At 43.6% G+C, this 27789-nt stretch overlaps 1 protein-coding gene across 3 annotated transcripts in view; it reads left to right on the forward strand.

Annotated features, from left to right (window-relative positions):
• The window catches only part of LOC106578973 (serine-rich coiled-coil domain-containing protein 2), a 115864-nt gene that overhangs the window by 62457 nt on the left and 25618 nt on the right, over positions 1 to 27789 (forward strand). For all 3 annotated transcript variants that reach the window (XM_014158325.3, XM_014158324.3, XM_014158322.3), the window contains exons 5-8: positions 2596 to 2677; positions 3601 to 3757; positions 10728 to 10808; positions 15251 to 15337. In XM_014158325.3, coding sequence (XP_014013800.1) covers positions 2596 to 2677; positions 3601 to 3757; positions 10728 to 10808; positions 15251 to 15337 — 407 coding nt within the window. The remainder of the gene's footprint in view (positions 1 to 2595; positions 2678 to 3600; positions 3758 to 10727; positions 10809 to 15250; positions 15338 to 27789) is intronic.

Raw genomic sequence — 27789 nt, forward strand, 5'->3', positions numbered from 1 at the left:
TGGAAGATTTAATATATATATATATATATATATATATATATATATATATATATATATATTTTTTTTTAATAGATGAATAGAAATGAAGTAAGTATTATCCTCCCTGAGCTTATACATGTTAGAAACACTTTTGGCAGCAATTACAGCTATGAGTCTTCTTGGGTAAGTCACTGAATTGTGCAATATTAGCCCGTTATTCTTTTTATAATTCTTCAAGCTCTGTCAAGATGTTGGGGATCATGGCTAAACAGCAATTTGAGTCTTGCCATTGATTTTCAAGCAGATTTAAGTCAAAACTGTAACTTGGCCACTCAGGAACATTCAATGTCTTCTTGGTAAGCAACCCCAGTGTAGATTTGGCCTTGTGTGTAGGTTATTGTCCTGCTGATTGTGCTGAGCAATTAGTGCATTTTCAGGTCGGTTCGGTTTCTTTTCGATTATAAAAAAATTAGCACGGTTTTAGATTTTTGTTTCGATCATTTAAAAAAAGATGAAATGACCTATGCATTATGGGGGTTGAATGCTGTAACACAGAATAAAACAATTACTAAAAGTCCCATGATGGTAGTGACTGTCCATTACTGCTCATCACTTATTAACAATCATTTATTCTCATTACTTTACTTAAAATAAAATATTTCATTTGTTGTGTATATTACCTTTGTTTTATTTGACGACTTTATTATTTCATTCCAAGTCATCATCTCTTCTCATCTCTATAGAGCTGCTACCTATGCTGTCTGACAAAATCACTATTTTATTAGTTCTTCAAAGTAAATAAGGCATACTTGTATGACTGCTGAATACCAACTATTGATCTCTTAGATCATGCATTTTCAGATAGAGGTACCTTGAGAAGCAACTGCTCTCTGTCCCTTGATCACACATTCTTCTATCTCTAATATCGTATGTAGCAGGCGTAAAATAAACACAGACCAGAAATGTTTTCGGGCCTGTTGGAAGCTACAACTCCCTACTACATTGCACAGTTCGGGCTTGATCTGATTGATCTCTAGAGAAACTGCAGTGCAATGTGCACTTTGAGCTCATAGAAAAATTCCCCGAACAAATGGAATTCAAATAATTGAACCAACTTTGGTCAATTAGTTGTTTCAAAAACGAAAAATTACTGACATTTCAGTTAATCGCTCAGCACTCCCTGCTGAAAGGTGACTTATTCTCTCAGTGTCTGGTGTAAAGCAGACTAAAGCAGGTTTCCCTCTAGGATTTTCTGTATATTTCAATCAATTTTATTCCCACTTTGTAACACAATAAAATGTGCAGAAATCCAAGGGGTCTAAATACTTTTGCAAGGCACTATGTGTGCGTTTTGGTCTAGAACGAAATAATACATTTAATTACAGGTCGTCTTTTTTATTTTATTCCAGGTTTTATCAAAAAATTCTACAAACCGGAACATACAATTGACGAACAACCATTTTTACTTTTTCCTTACTTTTCCCTCGTCACTCAGCCACATAATACCTGGTGGGCTTTCCGGAATAAATACAAGCGTGTATCGTAGTAAGTATCGTAGTAAGAAGCAATAAAGGATAAACTGATTTTTACTATCTGCCTCTTCTAGGTCACAGTAATTACAAAGTCTCTCCTCTTCCATTTCACCACAGTTCCCACCTGTTTCAGTACACAGGGTCAATATCCCTGATCTTACCTGTGCATACAGTGACCACCTGCGTTCAGGTAGGTTGTACATAACATATCTCTCACACCTGAAATCGTCCACCTTAATCAAACAAAAAGTTAAACATGTGGGTTTACGATAATCTCCTCCACCCATTTCTTTTCAGTTTTTTTAATAGCATCTAGTCTCCCTTCATTCAATTTTGTACAGATGTTCACAGTTACTGTTTTAAAAGGTCAGACATGTCAGATCCCCAGACAACCCCCATTAGAGAGATCCCAGTGAAAAACTTTGCTGCCATTTCTAGCAATTGGCATATCCAACAGTCTATTCCAAAGTCTCACCATACACGCCTTCCATCTCACCTCACAGGCTTTCCAGCCCATGTCCCAAGTTATTGCTAGTATAGGATCGAAGCTGTGGACACCCAGAAAATAACGGATAGCTCTGTTATGAACATGTTTGTTTTTGAGATACCTCTTAGAGCCCTACACTCCTGCTGAAGTTTTCAGAACAGGACACACACGTCAGATACAGTTTGGAATATGTAGCATAATCAATATCTTTGAGTGTTTTTGTTTTTCCTTGAACTCCTCCAAGAGCTCTACTTGCTGAATTTGCCATGGAAGATGTTTCTTGCAGAAAGGTCGTATGTCAACCAAAATAAAGACCCAAATATTTTGAATTGCTAGTAAACTCAAAACAAAACAGAAAAACTTCTCTCTTAGTACCTGGGTTTCTAAAATGCATTATGTGTGTTTTATTCTGATTGATCATGCTTTTCCGTCTTTTGCACTCAATTGACTAACATTTTCTGCAGGTCTTGTTCAGTTATATCGGAGGATATTAGCATCATATCTTACGCCAACATTTAACTGTTGAATTAATTTATTTAGCCAAATCATTTGTGTGTGTGTGACTCCATGCCTTTGTCTGCTTGTCTCCTGTTGTAGATACTGATGGGATGTCCCATCTGTCCCACTGGAGAAGACAGCTCTGTTGGACTGCAGAGGATCACCTCCACAATGACAACCGGTGAGCTGCTGGATGGCATTATGAGTTGGCATTATGAGACAAAATTAGTTTTTGAGGTAAAGGTGCTGAAAACAAAAAAAGATGGACAACAACCTATAAGATGATAAATACCGGTGTTTTGGCGTGGGATGGTAGCTTTCCAGGAACTGGGTGGGAGTTCAAAACTACAGGGGGGTCGCTCTCCAGGAAATGGTTTTGGAGTTCAAACCTACAGGAGGGTTGCTCTCCAGGAACTGGGTTGGACTTCAAACCTACAGGAGGGTGGCTCTCTAAGAACTGGGTAGGAGTTCAAACCTACAGGAGGGTGGCTCTCCAAGAACTGGGTAGGAGTTCAAACCTACAGGAGGGTAGCTCTCCAGGAAATGGGTTGGAGTTCAAACCTACAGGAGGGTAGCTCTCCAGAAACAGGGTGGGAGTTCAAACCTACAGGAGGGTAGCTCTCCAGAAACGGGGTGGGAGTTCAAACCTACAGGAGGGTTGCTCTCCAGAAACAGGGTTGGAGTTCAAACCTACAGGAGGGTAGCTCTCCAGGAACTGGGTTGGAGTTCAAACCTACAGCAGGGTAGCTCTCCAGGAACTGGGTTGGAGTTCAATCCTACAGGAGGATAGCTCTCCAGGAACAGGGTGGGAGAGCCCTACGTTGTTCCTCCAGTCCAACATCCCTAATGGAGAGATTGACCTAGGTCAATGTGAATTATGTATGTGTGCACTGCTGACATGTGGGAGACAGCCACTCATGCCCTGGTAAGCGGGTAACATGTCTTGTCCTCCTGCCTGCCACTCGGCTGTCACAGGCTTCCTCCCGTGGGGACTCTGATTCATCCCCGTCTCACGTGCAGTGACTGACTGTCTCCTCTCTCCTCTGTTACCCCTCTCTCTCGTGTTCTCTCGGTCTTTCGGCCTCCCTGTCCCTACCTCTCCAGTAGTGACGTTGGGTTCCAGCTGTATGATGGGTACCAGGGCACAGGCTTGGCAGGTCTTCACCAAGCTGTGGAGCTGGACGAGCTGACACTGAAACACATGGCAGAGGACTGCTGCTCTGTCAAGACCCAGCTAGAACACCTGAAGCTACTGCTGCAGGTCGGCCACACACACACACACACACACCGCTTCAGCTACACTCATACTCTGAGCCACACACACACACACACACACACGGTGGACAATGCACTTAAATGCAATCAATCCAACAATCACGCTATTTCCATGCATTGTTGGGATTCAAAACACTCACTGATTTCCACTATTAGTGTTTTCATGTCTATACTAGGGATGCGACTCATACTGAGCTCTAATTTGAGAGTCATACGATCCTTTGTATCTTGGTGAGTCCGATCCAGGCTGGAATTATTATTAGCTGTGTATTGTCATTCAACAGGCTCCGTTGATGACCTGCAATTTTACCCTCAGGACTTTTCCCCTCAACGTCTAAGGTGTATTTGCACAGTCACAGATGCTTTAAAACAGTGGGCTGCACAGACAATGTCAGATTGGCTGTGTTGCTTTCTGCAGGAGAGGCTTTAGTTCTCTCTGCTGTGTGTCTGAAGAATGATGCTCAATAGTCACTGTTGGTGCGCCCTGTCCCTATTGATTTTCCATTTATCTCCCTCCTCCCCAAAGTCCCCAGAGGATGCAGGGGGGCACATACTGCATGTGTCTCAAATGGCACTCTAGTCCCTTGATGCACTACCGGGTGCATATGGGTCAAAAAGGGTGCCATTTTGTTACGCAGACATTGTGTTTGTGCATATCTGCTAGGTTAAGCTGGGACATAGTATCTCAGCTGGTGAGTTTAGTATTTTTTATTTTATTTAACCTTTATTTAACTAGGCAAGTCAATTAAGAACAAATTCTTATTTACGATGACGGCCTACCGGGGAACAGTGGGTTAACTGCCTGAACGACAGATTTTTACCTTTCGGTTACTGGCCCAACGCTCTAACCACTAGGCTACCTGCCACCCCAAGAGAGTAGGAGAGTGATTGGCACCAGTATCATCTTCTGTGACATTTTGGGATCTTTTCTCTATGCTGTGTCTGTAACAGTAGGCTCACTGCAGTGACATACTGCTGAGCTGGATTTTTTTTTATTACACAATCAACCTTTTGACTGCTTCTGGGAAACAATTAATTCTCCCGAAATGATCCCCGGCTTCTCCGACTATATAGCCATGCTAAATATTATTTTATTAGATCAACAAAGCACCTTAGACAGAGCCATCTATAACCTGACTCTCTCCCAGCTTGGACACAAGGGATGATATGCGTTCCAAATGGCAACATATTCCCCATGTAGTGCACTTATGGGTCCTGGTCAAAGCCTTCTGGGTCCTGGTCAAAGCCTTCTGGGTCCTGGTCAAAGCCTTCTGGGTCCTGGTCAAAGCCTTCTGGGTCCTGGTCAAAAGTAGTGCACTATATAGGGAATAGGGTGCCACTCTTCCAAATATCTCTTTGCATCCCAACAGTGATTCTGTTGTTGTCCCACTGCAGTCCCATAGGGCTATTGTCGACACTGTTGTCATCACTCGCATCATAGATTTGCACAGCCCCATCCACCTCCCACAGACAATTCATATCTCTGTGTGCCAATCTGACAGAATCAATGATGACAGCGGGCGATTCCCCAACGCTCCAGCAACTGAGGCTGTGGGAATGATGATGCTAAAGGCTAATAATGCGTGTCTCTGTCAGTGAGGAATAGGAGATAAATGTGGTGGCGATGTGAGGTGTCTGATTGCACCAGGCTGTTATTTGTTTACTCGCGGCTTGTTTCCTGTTTTACTGTTTATACTGTTTAGTGCCTTCGGAAAGTATTCACACCCCTTGACTTTAATTGAGATTTTGTGTCAGTGGCCTAAACACAATACCACGTAATGTCAAAGTGGAATTATGTTTTTAGAATTTTTTACAAATGAATGAATATCCCTTTGAGCATGGTGAAGTTATTAATAACAGTTTGGATGGCCTATCAATACATCCAGTCACTACAAAGATAAAGGTGTCCTTTCTCAGATGCCGGAGAGGAAGGAAACTGCTAGGGATTTCACCAGGCCAAAGGTGATTTTAAAACCGAGTTTTGTGGCTGTTTTTGGAGAAAACTGAAGATGGATCACCAACATTGTAGTTACTCCACAGTACTAACCTAAATGACAGTGTGAAAATATATTTTTTTCCAAAACATGCATCATGTTTGCAATAAGGCACTAAAGTAAAACTGCAAAAAAATGTGGCAAAGAAATTAACTTTATGTCCTGAATACAAAGCGTTATGTTTGCAGTAAGTCCAACACAACACAGCACTGAGTCCCACTCTTCATATTTTCAAGCATGGTGGTGGCGGCATCATAGTATGGGTATGCTTGTCTTTGGCAAGGACTAGGGTGTTTTTTGGGATAAAAATAAACGGAATAGAGCTAATCACAGGCAAAATTTGAGAGGAAAACCTGATTTAGTCTGCTTTCTGACAGACACTGGATGACAGATTCACCTTTCAGCAGGACAATAACCTGAAACACAAGGCCAAATATACACTGGAGTTGCTTACCAAGACGACATTGAATGTTCCTAAGTGGCCTAGTTACATTTTCGACTTAAATCGGCTTGCAAATCTATGACAAGACTTGAAAAGGACTGTCAAACAGTGATAAACAACCAACTTGACAGAGCTTGAAGAATTTTAAGAAGAAGAATGTGCAAATATTGTACAATCCAGGTGTGCAAAGCTCACAGGCCTTGTTTAGACTTGAAAGTTCATGCAGCTTTAGTAATCTGATCATAGAATTCCGACCGCGTCTATTGTGGCCGGATTCCTTATTCCCGCACTATATTCAAATGCCAGTATGCATTCTACAAACAGTGGAATAGACAAACTATTATAATAGCACAACAGCAACTGATGGCAGTAGCTAATTACTGTAGCTAACTAGCCAGCTAACCTCTGTAGCTAGCACGCAACACAGGGATTGCAAACCAGTTAGTATAAACATTTTTACTAAATATTTGCTAGCTGGTTAGCATTTATGAGTCCAGCAAGCACATTCGTCACACGCTAGGAACGCATTTCCTCCAACGTTAAAATGGAAAGGTGCCTCATTCCCAAAACACCCGTTTTTTCTGGAGACTTGTTGGAGGAGTGCTGATGACGTTGTCCACTGTATGCGCTTTCGGTACCCTGATTACGTCCAGACTGAGGAGAAATCTGCACACGATGCATCCGTGACACCTGAAGTGGTCAGCTAGATCTGAACGCAATTAGATCACAAACTGTCTTTTCAATGCGATCTTCATATTCTGATTACAGAAGTCGCATGTAAGTGTCAAGTGTAGACACGACATTAGAGACTTAACTAGAAAGACTCACAGCTGTAATCACTGCTAAGGGTGAGGTGAGTTGAGTTTATTTGTATTTTTACAGGGATAGTGCACATGAATCAATGTTTCAGTAAAGGTGCCTGTTTTAGCCAGCCGACTAATTTTTCAACCGCAGTCCCTGGGCAGGTTATTAAAAACTATTACAGTAACAATACAGACAAACAATGAGCAGTGAGCACATGCAGAACAACATAGGACAAGCAACACGTAGCATGCAGACAGAGAAACATACCACAAGCAACACTTAGCATGCAGACAGAGAAACAGGACAAGCAACACGTAGCATGCAGACAGAGAGACATACCACAAGCAACACTTAGCATGCAGACAGAGAAACATAGGACAAGCAACACGTAGCACGCAGACAGATACAAATAGGACAAGCAACACGTACCATGCAACCAAAGCAACATAGGACAAGCAACATGTAGCACGCAGACAGAGCAACATAGTACAAGCAACACGTAGCACGCAGACAGACAAACATAGGACAAGCAACACGTAGCACGCAGACAGACAAACATAGGACAAGCAACACGTAGCACGCAGACAGACAAACATAGGACAAGCAACACGTAGCACGCAGACAGAGAAACATAGGACAAGCAACACGTAGCACACAGACAGAGAAACATAGGACAAGCAACACGTAGCACACAGACAGAGAAACATAGGACAAGCAACACGTAGCACACAGACAGAGAAACATAGGACAAGCAACACGTAGCACGCAGACAGAGAAACATAGGACAAGCAGCATGCAGACAGAGAATTATAGGGGCGGCAGCGTAGCCTAGTGGTTAGAGCGTTGGACTAGTAACCGAAAGGTTGCAAGTTCGAATCCCCGAGCTGACAAATCTGTACAAATCTGTTGTTCTGCCCCTGAACAAGGCAGTTAACCCACTGTTCCTAAGCCGTCATTGAAAATAATATTTGTTCTTAACTGACTTGCAGCCAGACTGACAAGCAGCATGCAGACAGAGAAATATAGGACAAGCAACACATAGCATGCAGACAGAGAAACGTAGGACAAGCAACACGTAGCACGCAGACAGAGAAACATAGGACAAGCAGCATGCAAACAGAGAAATATAGGACAAGCAACATGTAGCATGCAGACAGAGAAACATAGGACAAGCAACACGTAGCACGCAGACAGAGAAACATAGGACAAGCAACACGTAGCATGCAGACAGAGAAACATAGGACAAGCAACACGTAGTACGCAGACAGATAAACGTCCGACAAGCAACAGAAACATAGGACGTAGCACACAGAGCAGCACGCAGACAGAGGATCATAGGAAGAGCAGCACGCAGAGAGAGCAACATAGGACGAGCAGCACGCAGACAGAGAAATAGCACAAAAAGCAACAAAGTGTTTCCACACCTCACAAGCTACAGACAACATGGAAAGCGGCAATACACAGCTAGGGATTATGTTCACAAGTCTGATTGGCCTTTAGCCATGTCTTCATGTTTTTTGTGAAGGTGTGATAGGTGGTGCAGTTGTGTGTCTGATGGCAGTGTGTTCCAGACATGGGAAGCTCTCACAGAGAAATCAGATTGACTAATGGTGCTTTTCCTTAAGGGAACTATACAGTCACCTCTCATGGCAGACCTTGTGGATCTGCTGCCAACGGTTTGTGTTTTCTGTGTAACACAAGTACTAAGTGGAGGGGGAGTCAGCCCATCTTAGATACACCCTCTGAGGGAGCTGAGCTCCATTGGTGGGCTCCGGGCAGTGTGTATTTTGATTTTATTTAACTAGGCAAGTCAGTTAAGAACAAATTCTTATTTACAATGACGGCCTACAATGACGGCCAAATTGAAGAGCAGCTTTCAGACTCCCTCCTACTTATGCACTGAGACGACTGGGATTTGAGAGGATGAGGTGTTGGAGGGAAATAACGGGTTCAGACAGAGCTGGAGACAGCCCCTTTTCTGACTTTTCTACACTGATCCCTCTCGTATTGCTATACAGTATCATCCTCCTCTCCACAGCTCCATAGGAAGTGTCTCACAAAACACTCCATCACTCTATGATCAGACATATAGTAACTCTTTGGTGCTTGTTGAAATGTGGATAGTGCGACATCTTGTGTGTCAGAATATCTTTATTAAAAGCCTGATTGACACTAAAAGAGCTCTGTGAATGTGTAGCGGCTGCAGCCCATCCCATTGCTAATGCACAAGATATTCCTTTTCTCTCTGTTAGATGAAACGTTGCCATGGAAATGGCACAATCTCAATGTTAGCACAAAGATGAACGATAACCTAGGGTGCGTTCATAAATTCCCTCTGGCTATCTACTCCGATTTCAGAGCACTCGTGTCTGAGTGTGCCAGAGCGCAGAATAACTGATGAATTTACGAACACTCAACACCCGTTGAATAAAGGTTGGCAAAAAAGCATGATTCAATTGTTGCCAGCAGCACAGCTAGTCACCGACGCCCTGGATAACATGAAAACAGCCTAACCAGCTCTGCTAGGGAGAGTAAAATGGTCAGAGTGAGGTGTTCTCTCATTTGTGTCTGGAAGTAGCTAGCAAGCTAGCCAATGTTAGCCAGTTACCTTGGGTGCTTGACTGCCGTTGTGTGGTCAGAACGCTCGGATCAACCCTACTCCTCCTTGGCCAGAGCGTCCAGTGTGCGTTCTGAATGCTCCGAGAGCGAAACGCTCTGAATTTACGAACGGACAATCTGACAAAACTCTGAATTTATGAATGAATCAGAGATGTGCGGGGGGCTGCCTTAATCGACATCCATGCCTTCGCACCGGGGAACAGTGGGTTAACTGCCTTGCTCAGGGGCAGAATGACAGAATTTTACCTTGTCACCTCAGGGATTTGATCCAGCAACCTTTCGGTTACCTGCCCAACGCTCTAATCTTGTTACAAGATTAAGCATTTTCCCTTTAACACATTGAATTTCTTTCCCATGGAAAATATCTTACGGCAGAGCTTACAGCGGAACCTTGGTTTCTTCTTAGAAATAGAAAACAAGAGTCCTGTGAACATACCTGTTTACTGCTGCCAGTCAAGCAGGAATATATTTTTTTCACCTGGTTAAGAGAAGTTATCATTTTGGTTTTTAAAAGCCATGGTTGTGGCAGGAACAGACTTACCTTTTTAGTAATCAATTGATATCACTCTCCTGTTCTCTTCTCTCCAAGGCTCTATCAAACAGAGGGTGTTCTGTAAAGACAGCCCATGTCACTGGGTCTACATAAAGTGCACTTAATGCCTTCAAACTTTTGACTCTCAGTGGCTTACTGAGCAGTGTGTGAGCACTCTACGTGCTTTTGTTAGCAAGACATGCTAAAACCACTCCTGCCATAGTTAGGACCAACCCAGGGGGTGGATTGGAGGTGGTAGGAGTTTGGAGAGTTTATTCAGTTGAGTGTGTGCAAGAGTCACAAAGATACGAGCACAGCTATTATAATGCTGGGATACAGTCCCTGCTATTGACGAGCCAGCCTTCTGTTATAAGCCCCAGCCAAACAATCACTCTTTATAGCCACAAAAAAAACTCAAAGGTAAACGTCAGTTGGCGAAATAAATATTACATTTACATGTTAGTCATGGCAGACCCTCTCTCCTCTCCCTCTGGAACATGAGTGTGTCAGCAAGTAACAAGCCTAACACGACTGAATCCTGTATGTTTTTGTTGGTGTTGTCTAGGTGGAGGGTGGTAGTGAGATGGACAACACTCTGGATACATTGAGCCCAGAATCCAGAGAGGACCCCATTCAAGCTCGACAGGTAAGACCCACTGTTTAACCTCTATGGGCTACCGTGGTGCACTCCATCAACAGCAGGTGCATTTCAAGAGCGGCAAATTTGAATCCAAATAAATGTCAAAATTCTAAATTTTTCAAACATACAACTATTTTACACCCTTTGAAAGATAAACATCTCCTTAATCTAACCACGTTTTACGATTTCAAAAAGGTTTTACGGCGAAAGCATAAATTTAGAGTATGTTAGGACAGTACATTTACAAGAGTTGTGTGTAATGTTTTGTCAATTCAAAGACAGGGTCACCAAAACCATAAAACCAGCTAAAATGATGCACTAACCTTTTACAATCTCCATCAGATGACACTCCTAGGACATTATGTTAGACAATGCATGCATTTTTAGTTCTATCAAGTTCATATTTATATCCAAAAACAGCGTTTTACTATGGCATTGATGTTGAGGAAATCGTTTCCCTCCAATAACCGGCAGTCAAGTCAGCACCACAAATTAAATAATTAAAATTAGAAAACATTGGTAAAATATTATATTGTCATTTAAAGAATTATAGATTTACATCTCTTGAATGCAATCAACTTGCCAGATTTAAAAATAACCTTACTGGGAAATCACACTTTGCAATAATCTGAGCACTGCGCCCAGAAAAATACGCGTTGCGATACAGACTAGCCGTCATGTTGGGGAGATCTAAAATCGAAAATACTATGTAAATAATCCATTACCTTTGATTCTCTTCATCAGATGTCACTTCCAGGTATCACAGGTCCATAACGAATGTAGTTTTGTTCAAAAAAGCTCATCATTTATGTCCAAAAATCTCTGTCTTGTTAGCACATGATCTAAGCCCGCCGGACTTCACTTCATGAACGAGGGGAAAAAATATATTTACGTTCGTTCAAACATGTCAAACGTTGTATAGCATAAATCATTAGGGCCTTTTTTAACCGGAACATGAATAATATTCAAGGTGGACGAATGCATTCTCTTTTATAACGTATTGGAACGAGGGTACCCAACATGAACTCGCGCGCCAGGTGTCTAATGGGCCATCATCGTTCCATGGCTCTTGTTCGGTCAGATCTCCCTCCAGAAGACTCAAAACACTTTGTAAAGGCTGGTGACATCTAGTGGAAGCAATAGGAAGTGCCAAAATATTCCTCAGCCCCTGTGTTTTTCAATGGCATAGGTTTAAAGGTAATACAACACATCAGGTATCCACTTCCTGTCAGAAAATGTCTCAGGGTTTTGCCTGCCAAATGAGTTCTGTTATACTCACAGACACCATTCAAACAGTTTTAGAAAATTTAGGGTGTTTTCTATCCATATATAATAAGTATATGCATATTCTAGTTACTGGGTAGGATTAGTAACCAGATTAAATCGGGTACATTTTTTTATCCAGCCGTGCAAATACTGCCCCCTAGCCCCAACAGGTTAAACACACACACACACACACACACACACACACACACACACACACACACACACACACACACACACACACACACACACACACACACACACACTGGATTACAGTAGAAAGTGTACTGTCAAACAAACCCCATGTAGACAGTGGATTTGGTCCATGTTGTAGTTATTTGTCCAAGGCTGTTTATCCTGATGTTACCAGTACCATCTTCTGTTTGTGTACACATGGCCTTAGTGGTTTGGTTTGTTTATTGTTTGTGTACATACCCTGTTTGTGTACGCTGTGGGAAATAGTACATTCTCCATTCTCTGGCTATCTTTGTCACTGTGTCAGCGCTAGGTCTGTTTTTGTGTGTGGCTGCTTGTTTGGGTATATTACCTTTTTGAACCTGGAATCCATTGTGTGTGTCTATTGTGAGCGTTTGCTATTGCCTGCATGTTCTGGGCACATTGCTTCTCTTTACCTTGAATCTTCCTTTTTAAATGACTCAAACAAGGAGGAGTCTGTTCTGTTCCTTCTCCTCTTGATGTCACAATGCCCCTGCCTCTCTGTCTCAACCAGCTTACCATAGCATGTCTGTCTGTCTGGGCGAGGGAAAGCTAAGCCGAGAACGAAAGAGAGCGAGATGTGCGAGAGAGAGTTGGTAAGAGCGGGGGGGAAGAGGTGCTGCTGCATGACACCAACCAGGGCGAGCGAGATTAACCTGAACCACAAAGACCCTAACAACATGGGGGAGCCCAACCCACAGCTCTCATCCCCCTCCCTGGGAGCCAGCAGAACCCTTCTGTACGACAGCAGCTCAGCTCGGTTTATTGACATGGATGGAGAAGGCTCCAAACCAGAGGCTCCCTATGACTGGATTGCCTAACATGCACTCACACCACACGGTGTTTGAGCAGGAGCCAGCATGCATTTATAATACATTTATACATTCAGTATATAGCCATGTATGCACTAATCTGTTGGTCACGTAGGGACTGTGTGTTTGTCTGGCTGGGCTGGAGTGTAGGGAGTGTAGGGACCAAGGAGGGGAGTGGGCAGTGGGTAGCAGCCAAAGGAAGCCCGGCTGGCCTGGGAGCACATCAGAATGTCTGGGCCTGGGGCTTCCGCTCCGTCTTTGGCTGAGGCACATTAAAGTTGCATGGCCAGGGCCCCACTGTGGCGTTGAGCCTTTGATGTGCTGTCTTGACCCGGACCCAGCTTATTATCTCTCCCCTCCTGACAGGTGTGTTGTGCATCTCCCTCCGCCTTTCATCCTCTGGCTTTCCAAACATGCTCTCTCTTTCTCTCCCCCTCTCGTTCTCTCCCCCTTCTCTCACCCCCCTCTCACTCTCTCACTCGCTCTCTCTTGCGCTCCCTCGTGCGCGCCCTTGCTCTCCCGTCTTGCTCTCTCTTCCCCTTCTCTCTCTCTCTCTTTCTCCCTCTCGCCCCTCTCTCTCCTCATCTCTCTCTCTCTCTCTCTCTCTCTCTCACTCTCCTCATCTCTCCCTCTCTCACAATCTTTCTGTCTCTTCCCTCTCGCTCCATCATCTCTGTCTGTGCATCTCCCTCTGTCTTTCATCCTCAGGCTTTCCAAACATGTTCTTTCTCTTGCGCTCCCTCACTCTCCGCACTCCCTCGCTCTCCGCGCTCCCTCGCTCTCCTCACTCTCCGCGCTCTCTCGTGCGCTCCCTCGCTCTCTCGCGTGCTCCCTCACACTCTCGCGCGCGCTCCCGCGCTCCCTCTCGCTCCCTCTCGCTCCCTCTCGCTCCCTCTCGCTCCCTCTCGCTCCCTCTCGCTCCCTCTCGCTCCCCCCTCGCGCTCCCCTCGCGCTCCCCTCGCGCTCCCCTCTCGCTCTCTCTTCTCCTTCTCTCTCTCTGCCTTCTTTCTCTCTCTTTCTCTCTCTCGCCCCTCTCTCCCTCTTCTCATCTCCCTCTCGCCCCTGTCTCTGCTCATCTCTCCCTCTCTCTCTCTCTCTCCTCATCTCTCCCTCTCTCACAATCTTTCTGTCTCTTCCCTCTCGCTCCGTCATCTGTCTGTGCATCTCCCTCTGTCTTTCATCCTCAGGCTTTCCGAACATGTTCTTTCTCGTGCACTCCCTCGCTCTCTCGTGCACTCCCTCGTGCACTCTCTCGCTCTCTCGTGCACTCTCTCGCTCTCTCGTGCACTCTATCGCTCTCTCGTGCACTCTCTCGCTCTCTCGTGCACTCTCTCGCTCTCTCGTGCACTCTCTTGCTCTCTCGTGCACTCCCTCGCTCTCTCGCGCTCCCTCGCTCTTTTGCTCTCTCTCACGCTCCCTCGCTCTCTCCCTCGCTGTCTCGCTTTCTCTCGCTCTCTCGCAGTCTCCCGCGCTCTCTCTCTCTCCGCCTTCTTTCTCTCATTCGCCCCTCTCTCTCCTCATCTCTCTCCTCATCTCCCTCTCTCCTCATCTCTCCCTCTCTCACAATCTTTCTGTCTCTCCCCTCTTGCTCTGTCATCTCTGTCTGTGCATCTCCCTCCGTATTTCATCCTCTGGCTTTCCAAACATGCTCTTGCTCTCTCTTTTTCTCTCCCCCTCTTGCTCTCTCACCCCTTCTCTGTCCCCCCTCTCTCTCCCTCTCCCCTCCTCCTCTCGCTCTCTCTCCCCCCTCTTTCACAATCTTTCTGTCTCTCCTCCCTCGCTCTGTCATCTGTCTAACCTCTCTCTCTCTCACTCTCTCCCCTATCTTTCCCCGCTCTCTCTTCTCGCCTCTATTTCTCTCTCTCCCCTCTCTCATTCACGGGCTCCGTCTATCTCTCCCTCCTGCAATGAGACATCCCAACATCACAGCCAGGTTTGTGACTCTGACCTGTGATTGGTCGATGGACCACCCCCCCGCTGTGTATTTTGGGGCTAGACTTTGTGTTCCCTGCCGTCCTCTGGAGAATTCACAAATTGCATTCTGGCTCAGATCTTGGCAGCCCTGCGGCGGACGGGTGGAGATGTGAGTTTAAGGCCAGTAGGGGTCAAATAAATCTGTGTTGCTGTACTAAGATGTGTCTTCTCTGTGTATTACAGGTGGAGGAGCTGTTGAAGGAGGTGCAGGAGCTGAGAGAGGAGCTGAGAAGTAAAGATAGGATCATTGCTCAGCTCACCAAGCGTGTGGTATGTACTTATTAGCAGTGTTGTAGAACTCAAGACCACATATTGAATGTCTCAGTCTTGTCTTGGTGTCAGATCCTTTACTCGGTCTCGCAATGATCATTGAAATGAAATAAATAATAGAAAATAGATGCCTATTTCTAATTATTTTAGTATCCAAAGATAAAATAAATAGTTAGTGTACACCTTACTCAAATTTAGTTGCACCCCCTTTTGCCCTCAGAACAGCCTCAATTCGTCAGGGCATGGACTCTGCAAGGTATTGAAAGCGTTCCACAGGGATGCTGGCCCATGTTGACTCCAATGCTTCCCACAGTTGTGTTAAGTAGGCTGGATGTCCTTTGGGTGGTGGACCATTCTTGTTATACATGGGAAACTGTTGAGCGTGAAAAACCCAGCAGCATTGCCGTTCTTGACACACACAAACCGGTGCGCCTGGCACCTACTACCATACCCCGTTCAAAGGCACTGAAATCGTTTGTCTTGCCCATTCACCCTCTGAATAGCGCACACACAATCCATGTCTCAATTGTCTCCAGGCCTTCTTTAACCTGTCTTCTTCCCTTCATCTACACTGATTGAAGTGGATTTAACAAGTGACATCAACAAGGAATCATAGCTTTCACCTGGATTCACTTGGTCAGTCTTCTTGAAATGCAGCACTTCAACCACTATAAACTGTGCATACGCATGGTCTAAAGTTGGCAGGAGGATCAGCACATTCTCACGTCAAGTTCAGTTTTTATAAATGCCAACTTTTGCGTGAAAACTAGAACATGCATATTTTGTACACTACCGTTCAAAAGTTTGGGATCACTTAGAAATGTCCTTGTTTTTAAAATAAATTTATGTTGATTAAAATAACATCAAATTGATCAGAAATACAGTATAGACATTGTTAATGTTGTAAATAACTATTGTACCTGGAAACGGCATATTTTTTTATGGAATATCTACATAGGCGTACAGAGGCCCATTATCAGCAACCATCACTCCTGTATTCCAATGGCACGTTGTGTTAGCTAATCCAAGTTTATCATTTTAAAAGGCTAATTGATCATTAGAAAACCCTTTTGCAATTATGTTAGCACAGCTGAAAACTGTTATACTGATTAAAGAAGCAATAAAACTAGCTTTCTTTAGACTAGTTGAGTATCTTGAGCATCAGCATTTGTGGGTTCGATTATAGGCTCAAAATGGCCTGAAACAAAGACATTTGTTTCAGGCCATCCTCTTTCTATTCTGGATAGAGACAGTTTGCGTTGTTCTGTGAAGGGAGTAGTACACAGTGTTGTACGAGATCTTCAGTTTCTTGGCAATTTTTCGCATGGAATAGCCTTCATTTCTCAGAACAAGAATAGACTGACGAGTTTCGGAAGAAATGGCTTCGTGCCTGGCCATTTTGAGCCTGTAATCGAACCCACAAATGCTGATCCTCCAGATACTCAACTGGTCTAAAGAAGGCTAGTTTTATTGCTTCTTTAATCAGTACAACAGTTTTCAGCTGTGCTAACATAATTGCAAAAGGGTTTTCTAATGATCAATTAGCCTTTTAAAATGATCAACTTGGATTATTAGCTAACACAATGTGCCATTGGAACACAGGAGTGATGGTTACTGATAATGGGCCTCTGTACGCCTATGTAGATATTCCATAAAAAAATATGCCGTTTCCAGCTACAATAGTCATTTACAACATTAACAATGTCTACATTGTATTTCTGATCAATTTTATGTTATTTTAATGGACAAAAAATGATATTTTCTTTCAAAAACAAGGACATTTCTAAGTGAGCCCAAACTGTTGAACGGTAGTGTAGGTACGCACGGTTTCTAAATGAGGCCCCAGTGGAGTAAAAAAAAGAATGATCAGCTCCTGTTCAGTCAGTGCATACAATTAGCTTTTCCAGGCCAGAGATCCACAGTCCTTTCAAGACATATGTATATTATAACCTATTAACCTGGGCTTTCTACTTTACTTGAAACATTACTGTCCTTTACTTTTGTTGAAACATTTCCTCAAACTTTCTCACGCTCTTCGGAATTTCCTTGCTCCCCTCATAGGGGAGGCCGGGGGAAATGTTTTAATTTGGTATTTTTATCTATTTACAGACCGTGGTTTGTGATCATTTGAAGAGTGGCTCTCTATTTACCCTCAGAATGCCTTTCTGAATGGCTGAAGAATCCATATGTTTTTCTGAAATATTGACAAAGAATTACGCTTCATTTGGAGCTTTTATTATGGTGCTGATCTGACAAAATTATAATCATGGTCTTGAGTTGGACTCGCATTGCTCTGGCCTCGGTCTTGCCTCGGACTCTGTTTGCTCTGGTCTCGGTCTTGACTTGGACTCGCTTTAGGTGGTCTCCAACACAACCCTGCTTACTAGTGTGCAAAAGTTGACTTCTATTAAGTTGACACTGTAAACGCAAACTCCCTTTAAGTGCAGTGCACTTCATCAGCTCCGACTTTCGACCTTTCTCATGCCAAGTCACTCTTCAAGCTTGTCACTTTCACTGTGGCCCTTGCACAGTAAGTGCTGTCAAACCCCATGATTTTACCTCCAAACCCACAGCCACTTATGGGTCACATAGTGACATGTCATCTCTCATTAGTCTATAAGCCTCTCCTCTGCCATCCACTCACTGTGGGGATCATACATTAACTATGGGCTCTATAGGGCTCCAATGGGTGCCTGCTGTGTATATATCCACGCAGGGGCTGGGTCTGAGGCTGGCCATGCTGTGGTGAAGACTTCAGAACTGCAGGAGCAGCATCCAATGGTAGTTTGGGCCCAGTGTGGACTTGTGTTTCCATGCCTGGATGTGTCTTCGAGGGCCTGAGCCACTCCAGCTACCTGCTACTGCCCCGGAGGTAGAGTGGGAGGAGGGCTGTTATTGTTAGACCTGTCCTATGTGGGCAGTGTGGTTCCTACTCTGGGTACATCTTGTGCTATCATTGTTAGACCTCTGTCCTCTCTCTCTCCCTCTCTCTCTCTCTCTCTCTCTCTCTCTGTCTGTCTCTGTCTCTGTCTCTCGCGCTCTCTCCTTCTGTCTGTCTCTCTCTCGGTCTCTCTCTCTCCTTCTCTCTCTCGGTCTCTCTCTCTCTCTCTGTCTCTCTCTCTCCTTCTCTCTCTCGGTCTCTCTCTCTCTGTCTCTCTCTCTCTCTCTGTCTCTCTCTCGGTCTCTCTCTGTCTCTCTCTCGGTCTCTCTCTGTCTCTCTCTGTCTCTCTCTGTCTCTCTCTCGGTCTCCTCTCTGTCTCTCCTCTCCGGCCTCTCTCTCTCGCTCCTCCTCGGCTCTCTCGCTCTCCTCTCCTGTCTCTCCTCTTTCTCTGTGTTTCTATCTCTCTCTCCTTCTGTCTCCTCTTTCTCAGTCTCTCTCTCTCTCTCTCTCCTGTCTCTCCTCTTTCTCGGTCTCTCTCTCTCTCCTTCTGTCTCTCCTCTTTCTCGGTCTGTTTCTCTCTCTCCTCTGTCTCCTCTTTCTCGGTCTCTCTCTCTCTCTCTCCCCTTCTGTCTCTCCTCTTTCTCAGGCTGTTTCTCTCTCTCTCTCCTTCTCTCTCCTCTCTCTCGGTCTGTTTCTCTCTCTCTGGGATCTTTTCCATTTCTGATCAAACTGGTTGGAACGAGAAAGTTGAGCTTCTGCAAATGTTATTGATTGAGGCTTACCGCTTTGCTGCTTTAATCCACTCCAACATGTTGAAATTAGACTTTTATTTATTTAAAACAATTTCACCCACAGCTTTCCTACGCTAACTTTGTGTTAATTACATGGTGCTGTTTTGACGCTGTTTACCATGTCATTTTTTAAACTCTTTGGTTTAATATTGGTTTTTCTAGTATCCTGTAATTTCTTAATTTTTTTGTCCCGATGAATCTATCCAATTATTTATTTATGATTTCAGTTATTTACAGGATGTGGCCAGTTGCAAATTACCATAATTTCAAATTCCCTGAAGTCTACCTTTCACATTACCAGATCACAGATATGCTATTGAAGTTTCATTAGCCAACTTCTCTTTTGATATCATCATCTCTTTACAACCCTAGCTAATTCAAGCAACCCCTTCCCGTTCCATAGACCATGTATTGATACATGATTTAAGGCTGATATTTGTTATGACTAGAATCAACCTGGATGCATGATTCAGGTCCAGAGGAGCTGTGAAGGCAGCATGGGACGATTCATTACACATATCTCTTTCTCTCTCTCCTGCTAACTTCACCTTTGAAGTTGAACTACCATATCAAACAACAGAGCACTGTTTTATTCCAGGGAATCATGTTCCTATTGATGTATTTTCAGCATGCCATAGCTAATATTCTTTATGACTAGAATCAGCCTGTATGCATGATTCAGGTCCAGAGGAGCTGTGGATCATTACTATTTCTTCAACACAGGAACACACATCTCTCTCACTCCTGCTACTATCACCTTTGAAGTTGAACTGGCGTATCGATCAACAGAACACTGTTTTATTTCAGGGTATCATTCTCCTGTTGTAGTATAGTAGTTTGGTAGGATGGTACAGTAGTATGGTAGTATAATAGTGGTGTATGGTAGTATAATATAGTAGTATGGTATGGTAGTATGCAGACATAACAGGGAGTTAGAGCCTGGACCGACCCTGAGTGATAGGACTTGATATTGTAAAGGAGAGGAATACCTGTACACTGTTTGAATGGTTCTATAATTTCTGGGACTTTCCACTGCTATGCTAAGATCCATAATGATGGAAACATTGCCATTCATTGATGGGGGCATTCAAACACTTGCACCTGATACTGTAGTGCAGGGGTGTCCAACTCTTTCCATGGAGAGCCGAGCGTCTGCTGGTTTTGTTACTTCCTTTCAATGAAGACCTAGACAACCAGATGAGGGGAGTTCCTAACTAATCTAGAGCCCTAAAAAAGCGTAAATACAGACGGAATCACGGAATTAAACAATATAAAGAAAAATCTACAGTAAATTCCAGACTATAAGCCGCAACTTTTTTCCCACGCTTTGAACCCCGCGGCTTAAACAATGACGCGGCTAATATATGGATTTTTTCTGCTTTCAATTTTTTTTTTCCAAAAAAACACATTCTGTGACGTGCTCAGTTTTTTGCCGGCATGAAGCTTTCATTAGACTAATGAAATTGCCGAACGGGTTAAGGTCAAACAACTTTTTTGTTTACTGTTTAGATTAAATCGAGCGCTCTCAAACTTCCCATCATTCTGATTACGGTAGTCATTTTGTCACCCTCATCATGGCAAAGACACGGAGAAATGCATATGATGCAGCTTTCAAGTTGAAGGCGATTGATCTGGCTGTTGGAAAAGGAAATAGAGCTGCTGCACGGGAGCTTGGTCTTAATGAGTCGATGATAAGACGTTGGAAACAGCAGCGTGAGGAATGGACTCAGTGCAAAAAGACAACTAAAGCTTACTGCAAATTTTTTATTCTTTGTTACAAGCCGTGTTTCGTTAAAGCCTATTTATTTTTGTTACAAGCCGTGTTTCGTTAAAGCCTATTTATTTTTGTTACAAGCCGTGTTTCGTTAAAGCCTATTTATTTTTGTTACAAGCCGTGTTTCGTTAAAGCCTATTTATTTTTGTTACAAGCCGTGTTTCGTTAAAGCCTATTTATTTTTGTTACAAGCCGTGTTTCGTTAAAGCCTATTTATTTTTGTTACAAGCCGTGTTTCGTTAAAGCCTAGTTATTTTTGTTACAAGCCGTGTTTCGTTAAAGCCTAGTTATTTTTGTTACAAGCCGTGTTTCGTTAAAGCCTGTGTAAAGTTCATTTGTTTCAATGTACCGGTAGGCACCTGCAGCTTATAGACATGTACGGCTTATTTATGTTCAAAATATATATATATATTTTTTTTAATCAGTGGGTGCGGCTTATATTCAGGTGCGCTTAATAGTCCGGAAATTACGGTAATCAAAGTTTATTTGTCACGTGCACCGAATACAACAGGTTTAGACCTTACAGTGAAATGCTTACTTACAGGCTCTAACCAATAGTGCAAAAAAGGTATTAGGTGAACAATAGGTAAGTAAAGAAATAAAACAACAGTAAAAAGACAGTGAAAAATAATAGTAGAAGGCTATATACAGTAGCGAGGCTATAAAAGTAGCGAGGCTACATACAGACACCGGTTAGTCAGGCTGATTGAGGTAGTATGTACATGTAGACATGGTTAAAGTGACTATGCATATATGATGAACAGAGAGTAGCAGTAGCGTAAAAGAGGGGTTGGTGGGTGGTGGGTGGCGGGACACAATGCAGATAGCCTGGTTAGCCAATGTGCGGGAGCACTGGTTGGTCGGGCCAATTGAGGTAGTATGTACATATGTACATGAATGTATAGTTAAAGTGACTATGCATGTATGATAAACAGAGAGTAGCAGCAGCGTAAAAAGAGGGGTTGGGGGGGGCACACAATGCAAATAGTCCGGGTAGCCATTTGATTACCTGTTCAGGAATCTTATGGCTTGGGAGTAAAAACTGTTGAGAATCCTTTTTGTCCTAGACTTGGCACTCCGGTACTGCTTGCCATGCGGTAGTAGAGAGAACAGTCTATGACTGGGGTGGCTGGAAATAAACAACAAAATATATTGAACTTAGTAGGAAATCGACAATTACATTTTTTTAATTTCACATTTATTTAACCAGGTAGGCCAGTTGAGAACCAGTTCTCATTCACAATTGTGACCTGGCCAAGATAAAGCAAAGCAGTGCAACAAAAACAACAACACAGAGTTACAAATGGGATAAACAAATGTACAATCAATGACACAATAGAGAAATCTGTATACAATGTGTGCAAATGAAGTAAGGAGGTAAGGCAATAAATAGGCCATAGTGACGAAGTAATTACAATTTAGCAATTAACACTGGAGTGATAGATGTGCAGATGAGGATGTGCAAGTAGAAATACTGGTGTGCAAAAGAGCAGAAAAACAAATATGGGATGAGGTAGGTAGGGTGGTGCCAGGGTGGTGCCAGACCTGGCAGGGTGGTGCCAGAATAACAACCTATCCCTCAACGTAACCAAGACTAAGGAGATGATTGTGGACTACAGGAAAAGGAGGACCGAGCACGCCCCCATTCTCATCGACTGGGCTGTAGTGGAGCAGGTTGAGAGCTTCAAATTCCTTGGTGTCCACATCACCAACAAACTAGAATGGTCCAAACACACCAAGACAGTCGTGAAAAGGGCACGACAAAGCCTATTCCCCCTCAGGAAACTAAAAAGATTTGTCATGGGTCCTGAAATCCTCAAAAGGTTCTACAGCTGCAACATCAAGACCATCCTGACTGGTTGCGTCACTGCCTGGTACGGCAACTGCTCGGCCTCCGACCGCAAGGCACTACAGAGGGTAGTGCGTACGGCCCAGTACATCACTGGGGCTAAGCTGCCTGCCATCCAGGACCTCTATACCAGGCGGTGTCAGAGGAAGGCCCTAAAAGTTGTCAAAGACCCCAGCCACCCCAGTCATAGACTGTTCTCTCTACTACCGCATGGCAAGCAGTACCGGAGTGCCAAGTCTAGGACAAAAAGGCTTCTCAACAGTTTTTACTCCCAAGCCATAAGACTCCTGAACAGGTAATCAAATGGCTACCCGGACTATTTATATTGTGTCGCACCCCCCCAACCCCTCTTTTTACGCTGCTGCTACTCTCTGTTTGTCATATATGCATAGTCACTTTAACTATACATTCATGTACATATGTACATACTACCTCAATTGGACCGACCAACCAGTGCTCCCGCACATTGGCTAACCGAGCTATCTGCATTGTGTCCCGCCATCCCCTCTTTATGCTATTGCTACTCTCTGTTCATCATATATGCATAGTCACTTTAACCATATCTACATGTACATACTACCTCAATCAGCCTGACTAACCGGTGTCTGTATATAGCCTCGCTACTGTTTTTCACAGTTTTTTTACTGTTGTTTTTATTTCCTTAAATATCTATTGTTCACCCAATTCCTTTTTTGCACTATTGGTTAGAGCCTGTAAGTAAGCATTTCACTGTAAGGTTTACACCTGTTGTATTCGGCGCACATGACAAATAAACTTTGTTTGATTTGAACTTAGTAGAAAAACAACTAAATGTATTGGACGTAGTTGGAAATCAACTAAATGTATTGAACTTAGCAGGAAATTGACTAAATGTGTTGAATTTAGTAGGAAATCGACTAAATGTATCAAATTTAGTAGGAAATCAACTAAATGATTTGAACTTAGCGGGAAATCGACTAAATATATTTAACTTATTTGAAAATTCATTAATTTGCCCAAGTTAATCATAAGACAGGAATGCCCCTGTCTGTGTTCGGTGCTTGCCTAGGTCTAGTCTGCACTTTATGTAGCCGTTAGGGATTATGCTAATGCTTAACCCTCTGTTGGTAGATGGAAAGGTTTCCCAAAAATGTTCTCAATTAAATGTTAACCAAGTAGCCTATGCCTACCTGGCAGAATATCATGATTATTTGCATCAATCCACTGTCCATTTGTTTAGCAAACTTTGCAATCACATGAGCGCTACAGAAACACTACTAACCAAACAAGGGTCTCTGGCTGGTGCACAGATTAATTAAAGGGTAACTACACCCAAAATTCTAAATGTCTTAGATTTTTCCCAGACCTCGAAAGTGGTCTCCTGATGTGGTTTAAGACTCAGAACATCCAATTAGGTTGTTTTTCTATTAAAATACTGTGATTTTATGTGGCCCTACTAGTCATTGACCTTCATTGATCAATCAAGTACAAGGGAGAAATGAGAACCTGCAGACACTTGGCCCTCCATGGAATGAGGTTGACACCTGTGCTGTAATGTCTTTGATGTGCATACTCTTACCTTTGAATGGGTTTGCTATTGTGAAAGCGTATTGCTGTTTTAGATGACAGTGTTGTTCTATGGTGCTCTCAGTCCTCCCACTGGCTTTAAAGGGATAATCCACCACAAACCACCAATTCCAATGACAGTGTTAATCTGTTGCAGCTCAAGTCTACAAAACTCACAATGCAATGCTCTCTCTGGGCTGGCTTGCTGGCTAGCTAGCTACACACAATAATACCAAGGCCAATATCAGCATGTGAAGTAGCTAGCTAGCTATCTGTAAAATTGCGTAAACAAACTGCACTATCAATTTAGGAGTCTGTCTCACCGAGTTCATTTTGCAGTTCGTCTCTGCCCAGAGTGAGAGCAGAATACGTTGCTATGGTAATAATGGCCCCTTTCCCACAGACACGGAGCGCATTGCGAGATGGTACTTGAAGGAGAAACTCAGTTGAATAATTTGGTACACTGTTTAGATTGAGCACATCGAAGTGAAATATATACTTTGTCATGACGATATAAACGGATGTTTTGCCGATCTGGAGTGCAGGTAATTGTTTTAAAAGCGTTATGAAATGTGATAGTGTGTCATCTTCAGTGATGAGAACCGTGTAGCTATGACCTGTTCCTACACGATTTCCAGATTTCACAGATGGACCTCTTAGAAGTTAAATCATGGGGAAATGTTTTATTTTACCCACTGTTAGAACAGAGGCTTTCATCAAATTGACAGTAATGTCATGATTTTTATTTCTGAGGGTGGATTATCCCTTTAAGCATCAGAGTCACTACTTGCATTTTCTGTAATCTATACGTCATTGATTGTCTCTTTAGGCCCCTGAAGCTGGTCATACATTACACCATTTTAAACAGCGATTTTGCCTGATTTGGGATCCACAACAAATTTCTGGGATAAATTAAGTGCTCCGACCAAGACCTCTTAGGTTGCATAATGTGAATGTGAGCGGGTGAAAGACGTGCGATTATGGGTCTTGCACTCTTCTGGTCCACGTCTTAGGTCCCGATGCTTTTTCTGACATGGCAGACATTTTTGGTCGTATCTTGTGTAGTGAGGGGGGTGCTACGATTAGACTTGCAACTTCTGCAACTTGTCCTCCGTTGCCCGGCTACAGAGTAGGAGGCGGGCCACGACACATCTGGAAATAGCAGGACAGGGAGGGGTCTAGTAATGTTTATTTTTATTTCACCTTAATTTAACCAGGTAGGCAAGTTGAGAACAAGTTCTCATTTAAAATTGCGACCTGGCCAAGATAAAGCAAAGCAGTTTGACACATACAACAACACAGAGTTACACATGGAGTAAAACAAACATACAGTCAATAATACAGTAGAAAAATAAGTCTATATACAATGTGAGCAAATTATGTGAGATAAGGGCGGTAAAGCCAAAAAAAGGCCATGGTGGCAAAGTAGATACAATATAGCAAGTAAAACACTGGAATGGTAGAGTTGCAGTGGAAGAAAGTGCAAAGTAGAAATAGAAAAAATGGGGTGCAAAGGAGCAAAATAAATAAATACAGTAGGGGAAGAGGTAGTTGTTTGAGCTAAATTATAGATGGGCTATGTACAGGTGCAGTAATCTGTGAGCTGCTCTGACAGCTGGTGCTTAAAGCTAGTGAGGGAGATAAGTGTTTCAGAGATTTTTGTAGTTCGTTCCAGTCATTGGCAGCAGAGAACTGGAAGGAGAGGCGGTCGGAGGAATTGGCTTTGGGGGTGACCAGTGAGATATACCTGCTGGAGCGCGTGCTACAGGTGGGTGCTGCTATGGTGACCAGCAAGCTGAAATAAGGGGGGACTTTACCTAGCAGGGTCTTGTAGATGACCTGGAGCTAGTGGGTTTGGCGACGAGTATGAAGCGAGGGAAAGCCAACGAGAGCGTACAGGTTGCAGTGGTGGGTAGTATATGGGGCTTTGGTGACAAAACGGATGGCACTGTGATAGACTGCATCCAATTTATTGAGTAGGGTATTGGAGGCTATTTTGTAAATGACATCGCCGAAGTCGAGGATTGGTAGGATGGTCAGTTTTACGAGGGTATGTTTGGCAGCATGAGTGAAGGATGCTTTGTTGCGAAATAAGAAGCCAATTCTATATTTAACTTTGGATTGGAGATGCTTAATGTGAGTCTGGAAGGAGAGTTTACAGTCTAACCAGATACCTAGGTATTCGTAGTTGTCCACATATTCTAAGTCAGAACTGTCCAGAGTAGTGATGCTGGTCGGGCGGGCAGGTGCAGGCAGTGATCGGTTGAAGAGCATGCATTTAGTTTTACTTGTATTTAAGAGCAGTTGGAGGCCACGGAAGGAGAGTTGTATGGCATTGAAGCTTGACTGGAGGGTTGTTAACACAGTGTCCAAAGAAAGGCCAGAAGTATACAGAATGGTGTCGTCTGCATAGAGGTGGATCAGAGACTCACCAGCAGCAAGAGCGACATCATTGATGTATACACAGATGAGAGTCGGCCCAATAATTGAACCCTGTGGCACCCCCATAGAGACTGACAGAGGTCCGGACAACAGGCCCTCCGATTTGACACACTGAACTCTATCAGAGAAGTAGTTGGTGAACCAGGCGAGGCAATCATTTGAGAAACCAAGACTATTGCTTCTACCGATGAGGATGTGGTGATTGACAGAGTCGAAAGCCTTGGCCAGGTCAATGAATACGTCTGCACAGTATTGTTTCTTATCGATGGCGGTTAAGATATCGTTTAGGACCTTGAGCATGGCTGAGGTGTACCCATGACCAGCTCTGAAACCAGATTGCATAGCGGAGAAGGTGCGGTGGGATTCGAAATGGTCGGTAATGCGTTTGTTGACTTGGCTTTCGAAGACCTTAGAAAGGCAGGGTAGGATAGATATAGGTCTGTAGCAGTTTGGTCAAGAGTGTACCCCCCTTTGAAGAGGGGGATGACCGCAGCTGCTTTCCAATCTTTGGGAATCTCAGACGACACAAAAGAGAGGTTGAACAGGCTAGTAATAGGGGTTGCAACAATTTCGGCAGATCATTTTAGAATGAAAGAGTCCAGATTGTCTAGCCCGGCTGATGTGTAGGGGTCCAGATTTTGCAGCTCTTTCAGAACATCAGCTGACTGGATTTGGGAGAAGGAGAAATGGGGAAGGCTTGGGCGAGTTGCTGTGGGGGGTGCATTGCTGTTGACCGGGGTAGGGGTTGCCAGGTGGAAAGCATGGCCAGCCGTAGAAAAATGCTTATTGAAATTCTCAATTATAGTTGATTTATAGGTGGTGATAGAGTTTCTTATCCTCAGTGCAGTGGGCAGCTGGGAGGAGGTGCTCTTATTCTCCATGGACTTTACAGTGTCCCTGAACTTTTTTGAGTTTGTGTTGCAGGAAGCAAATTTCTTCTTGAAAAAGCTAGCCTTGGCTTTTCTAACTGCCTGTGTATATTGGTTTCTAACTTTCCTGAAAAGTTGCATATCACGGGGGCTGTTCGATGCTAATGCAGAACGCCACAGGATGTTTTTGTGTTGGTTAAGGGCAGTCAGGTCTGGAGAGAACCAAGGGCTATATCTGTTCCTGGTTTTAAATTTCTTGAATGAGGCATGCTTATTTAAGATGGTGAGGAAGGCATTTAAA

Source organism: Salmo salar, chromosome 19 (assembly GCF_965601325.2).
Source record: "Salmo salar chromosome 19, fSalSal1, whole genome shotgun sequence".
Lineage (NCBI taxonomy): Eukaryota > Metazoa > Chordata > Actinopteri > Salmoniformes > Salmonidae > Salmo > Salmo salar.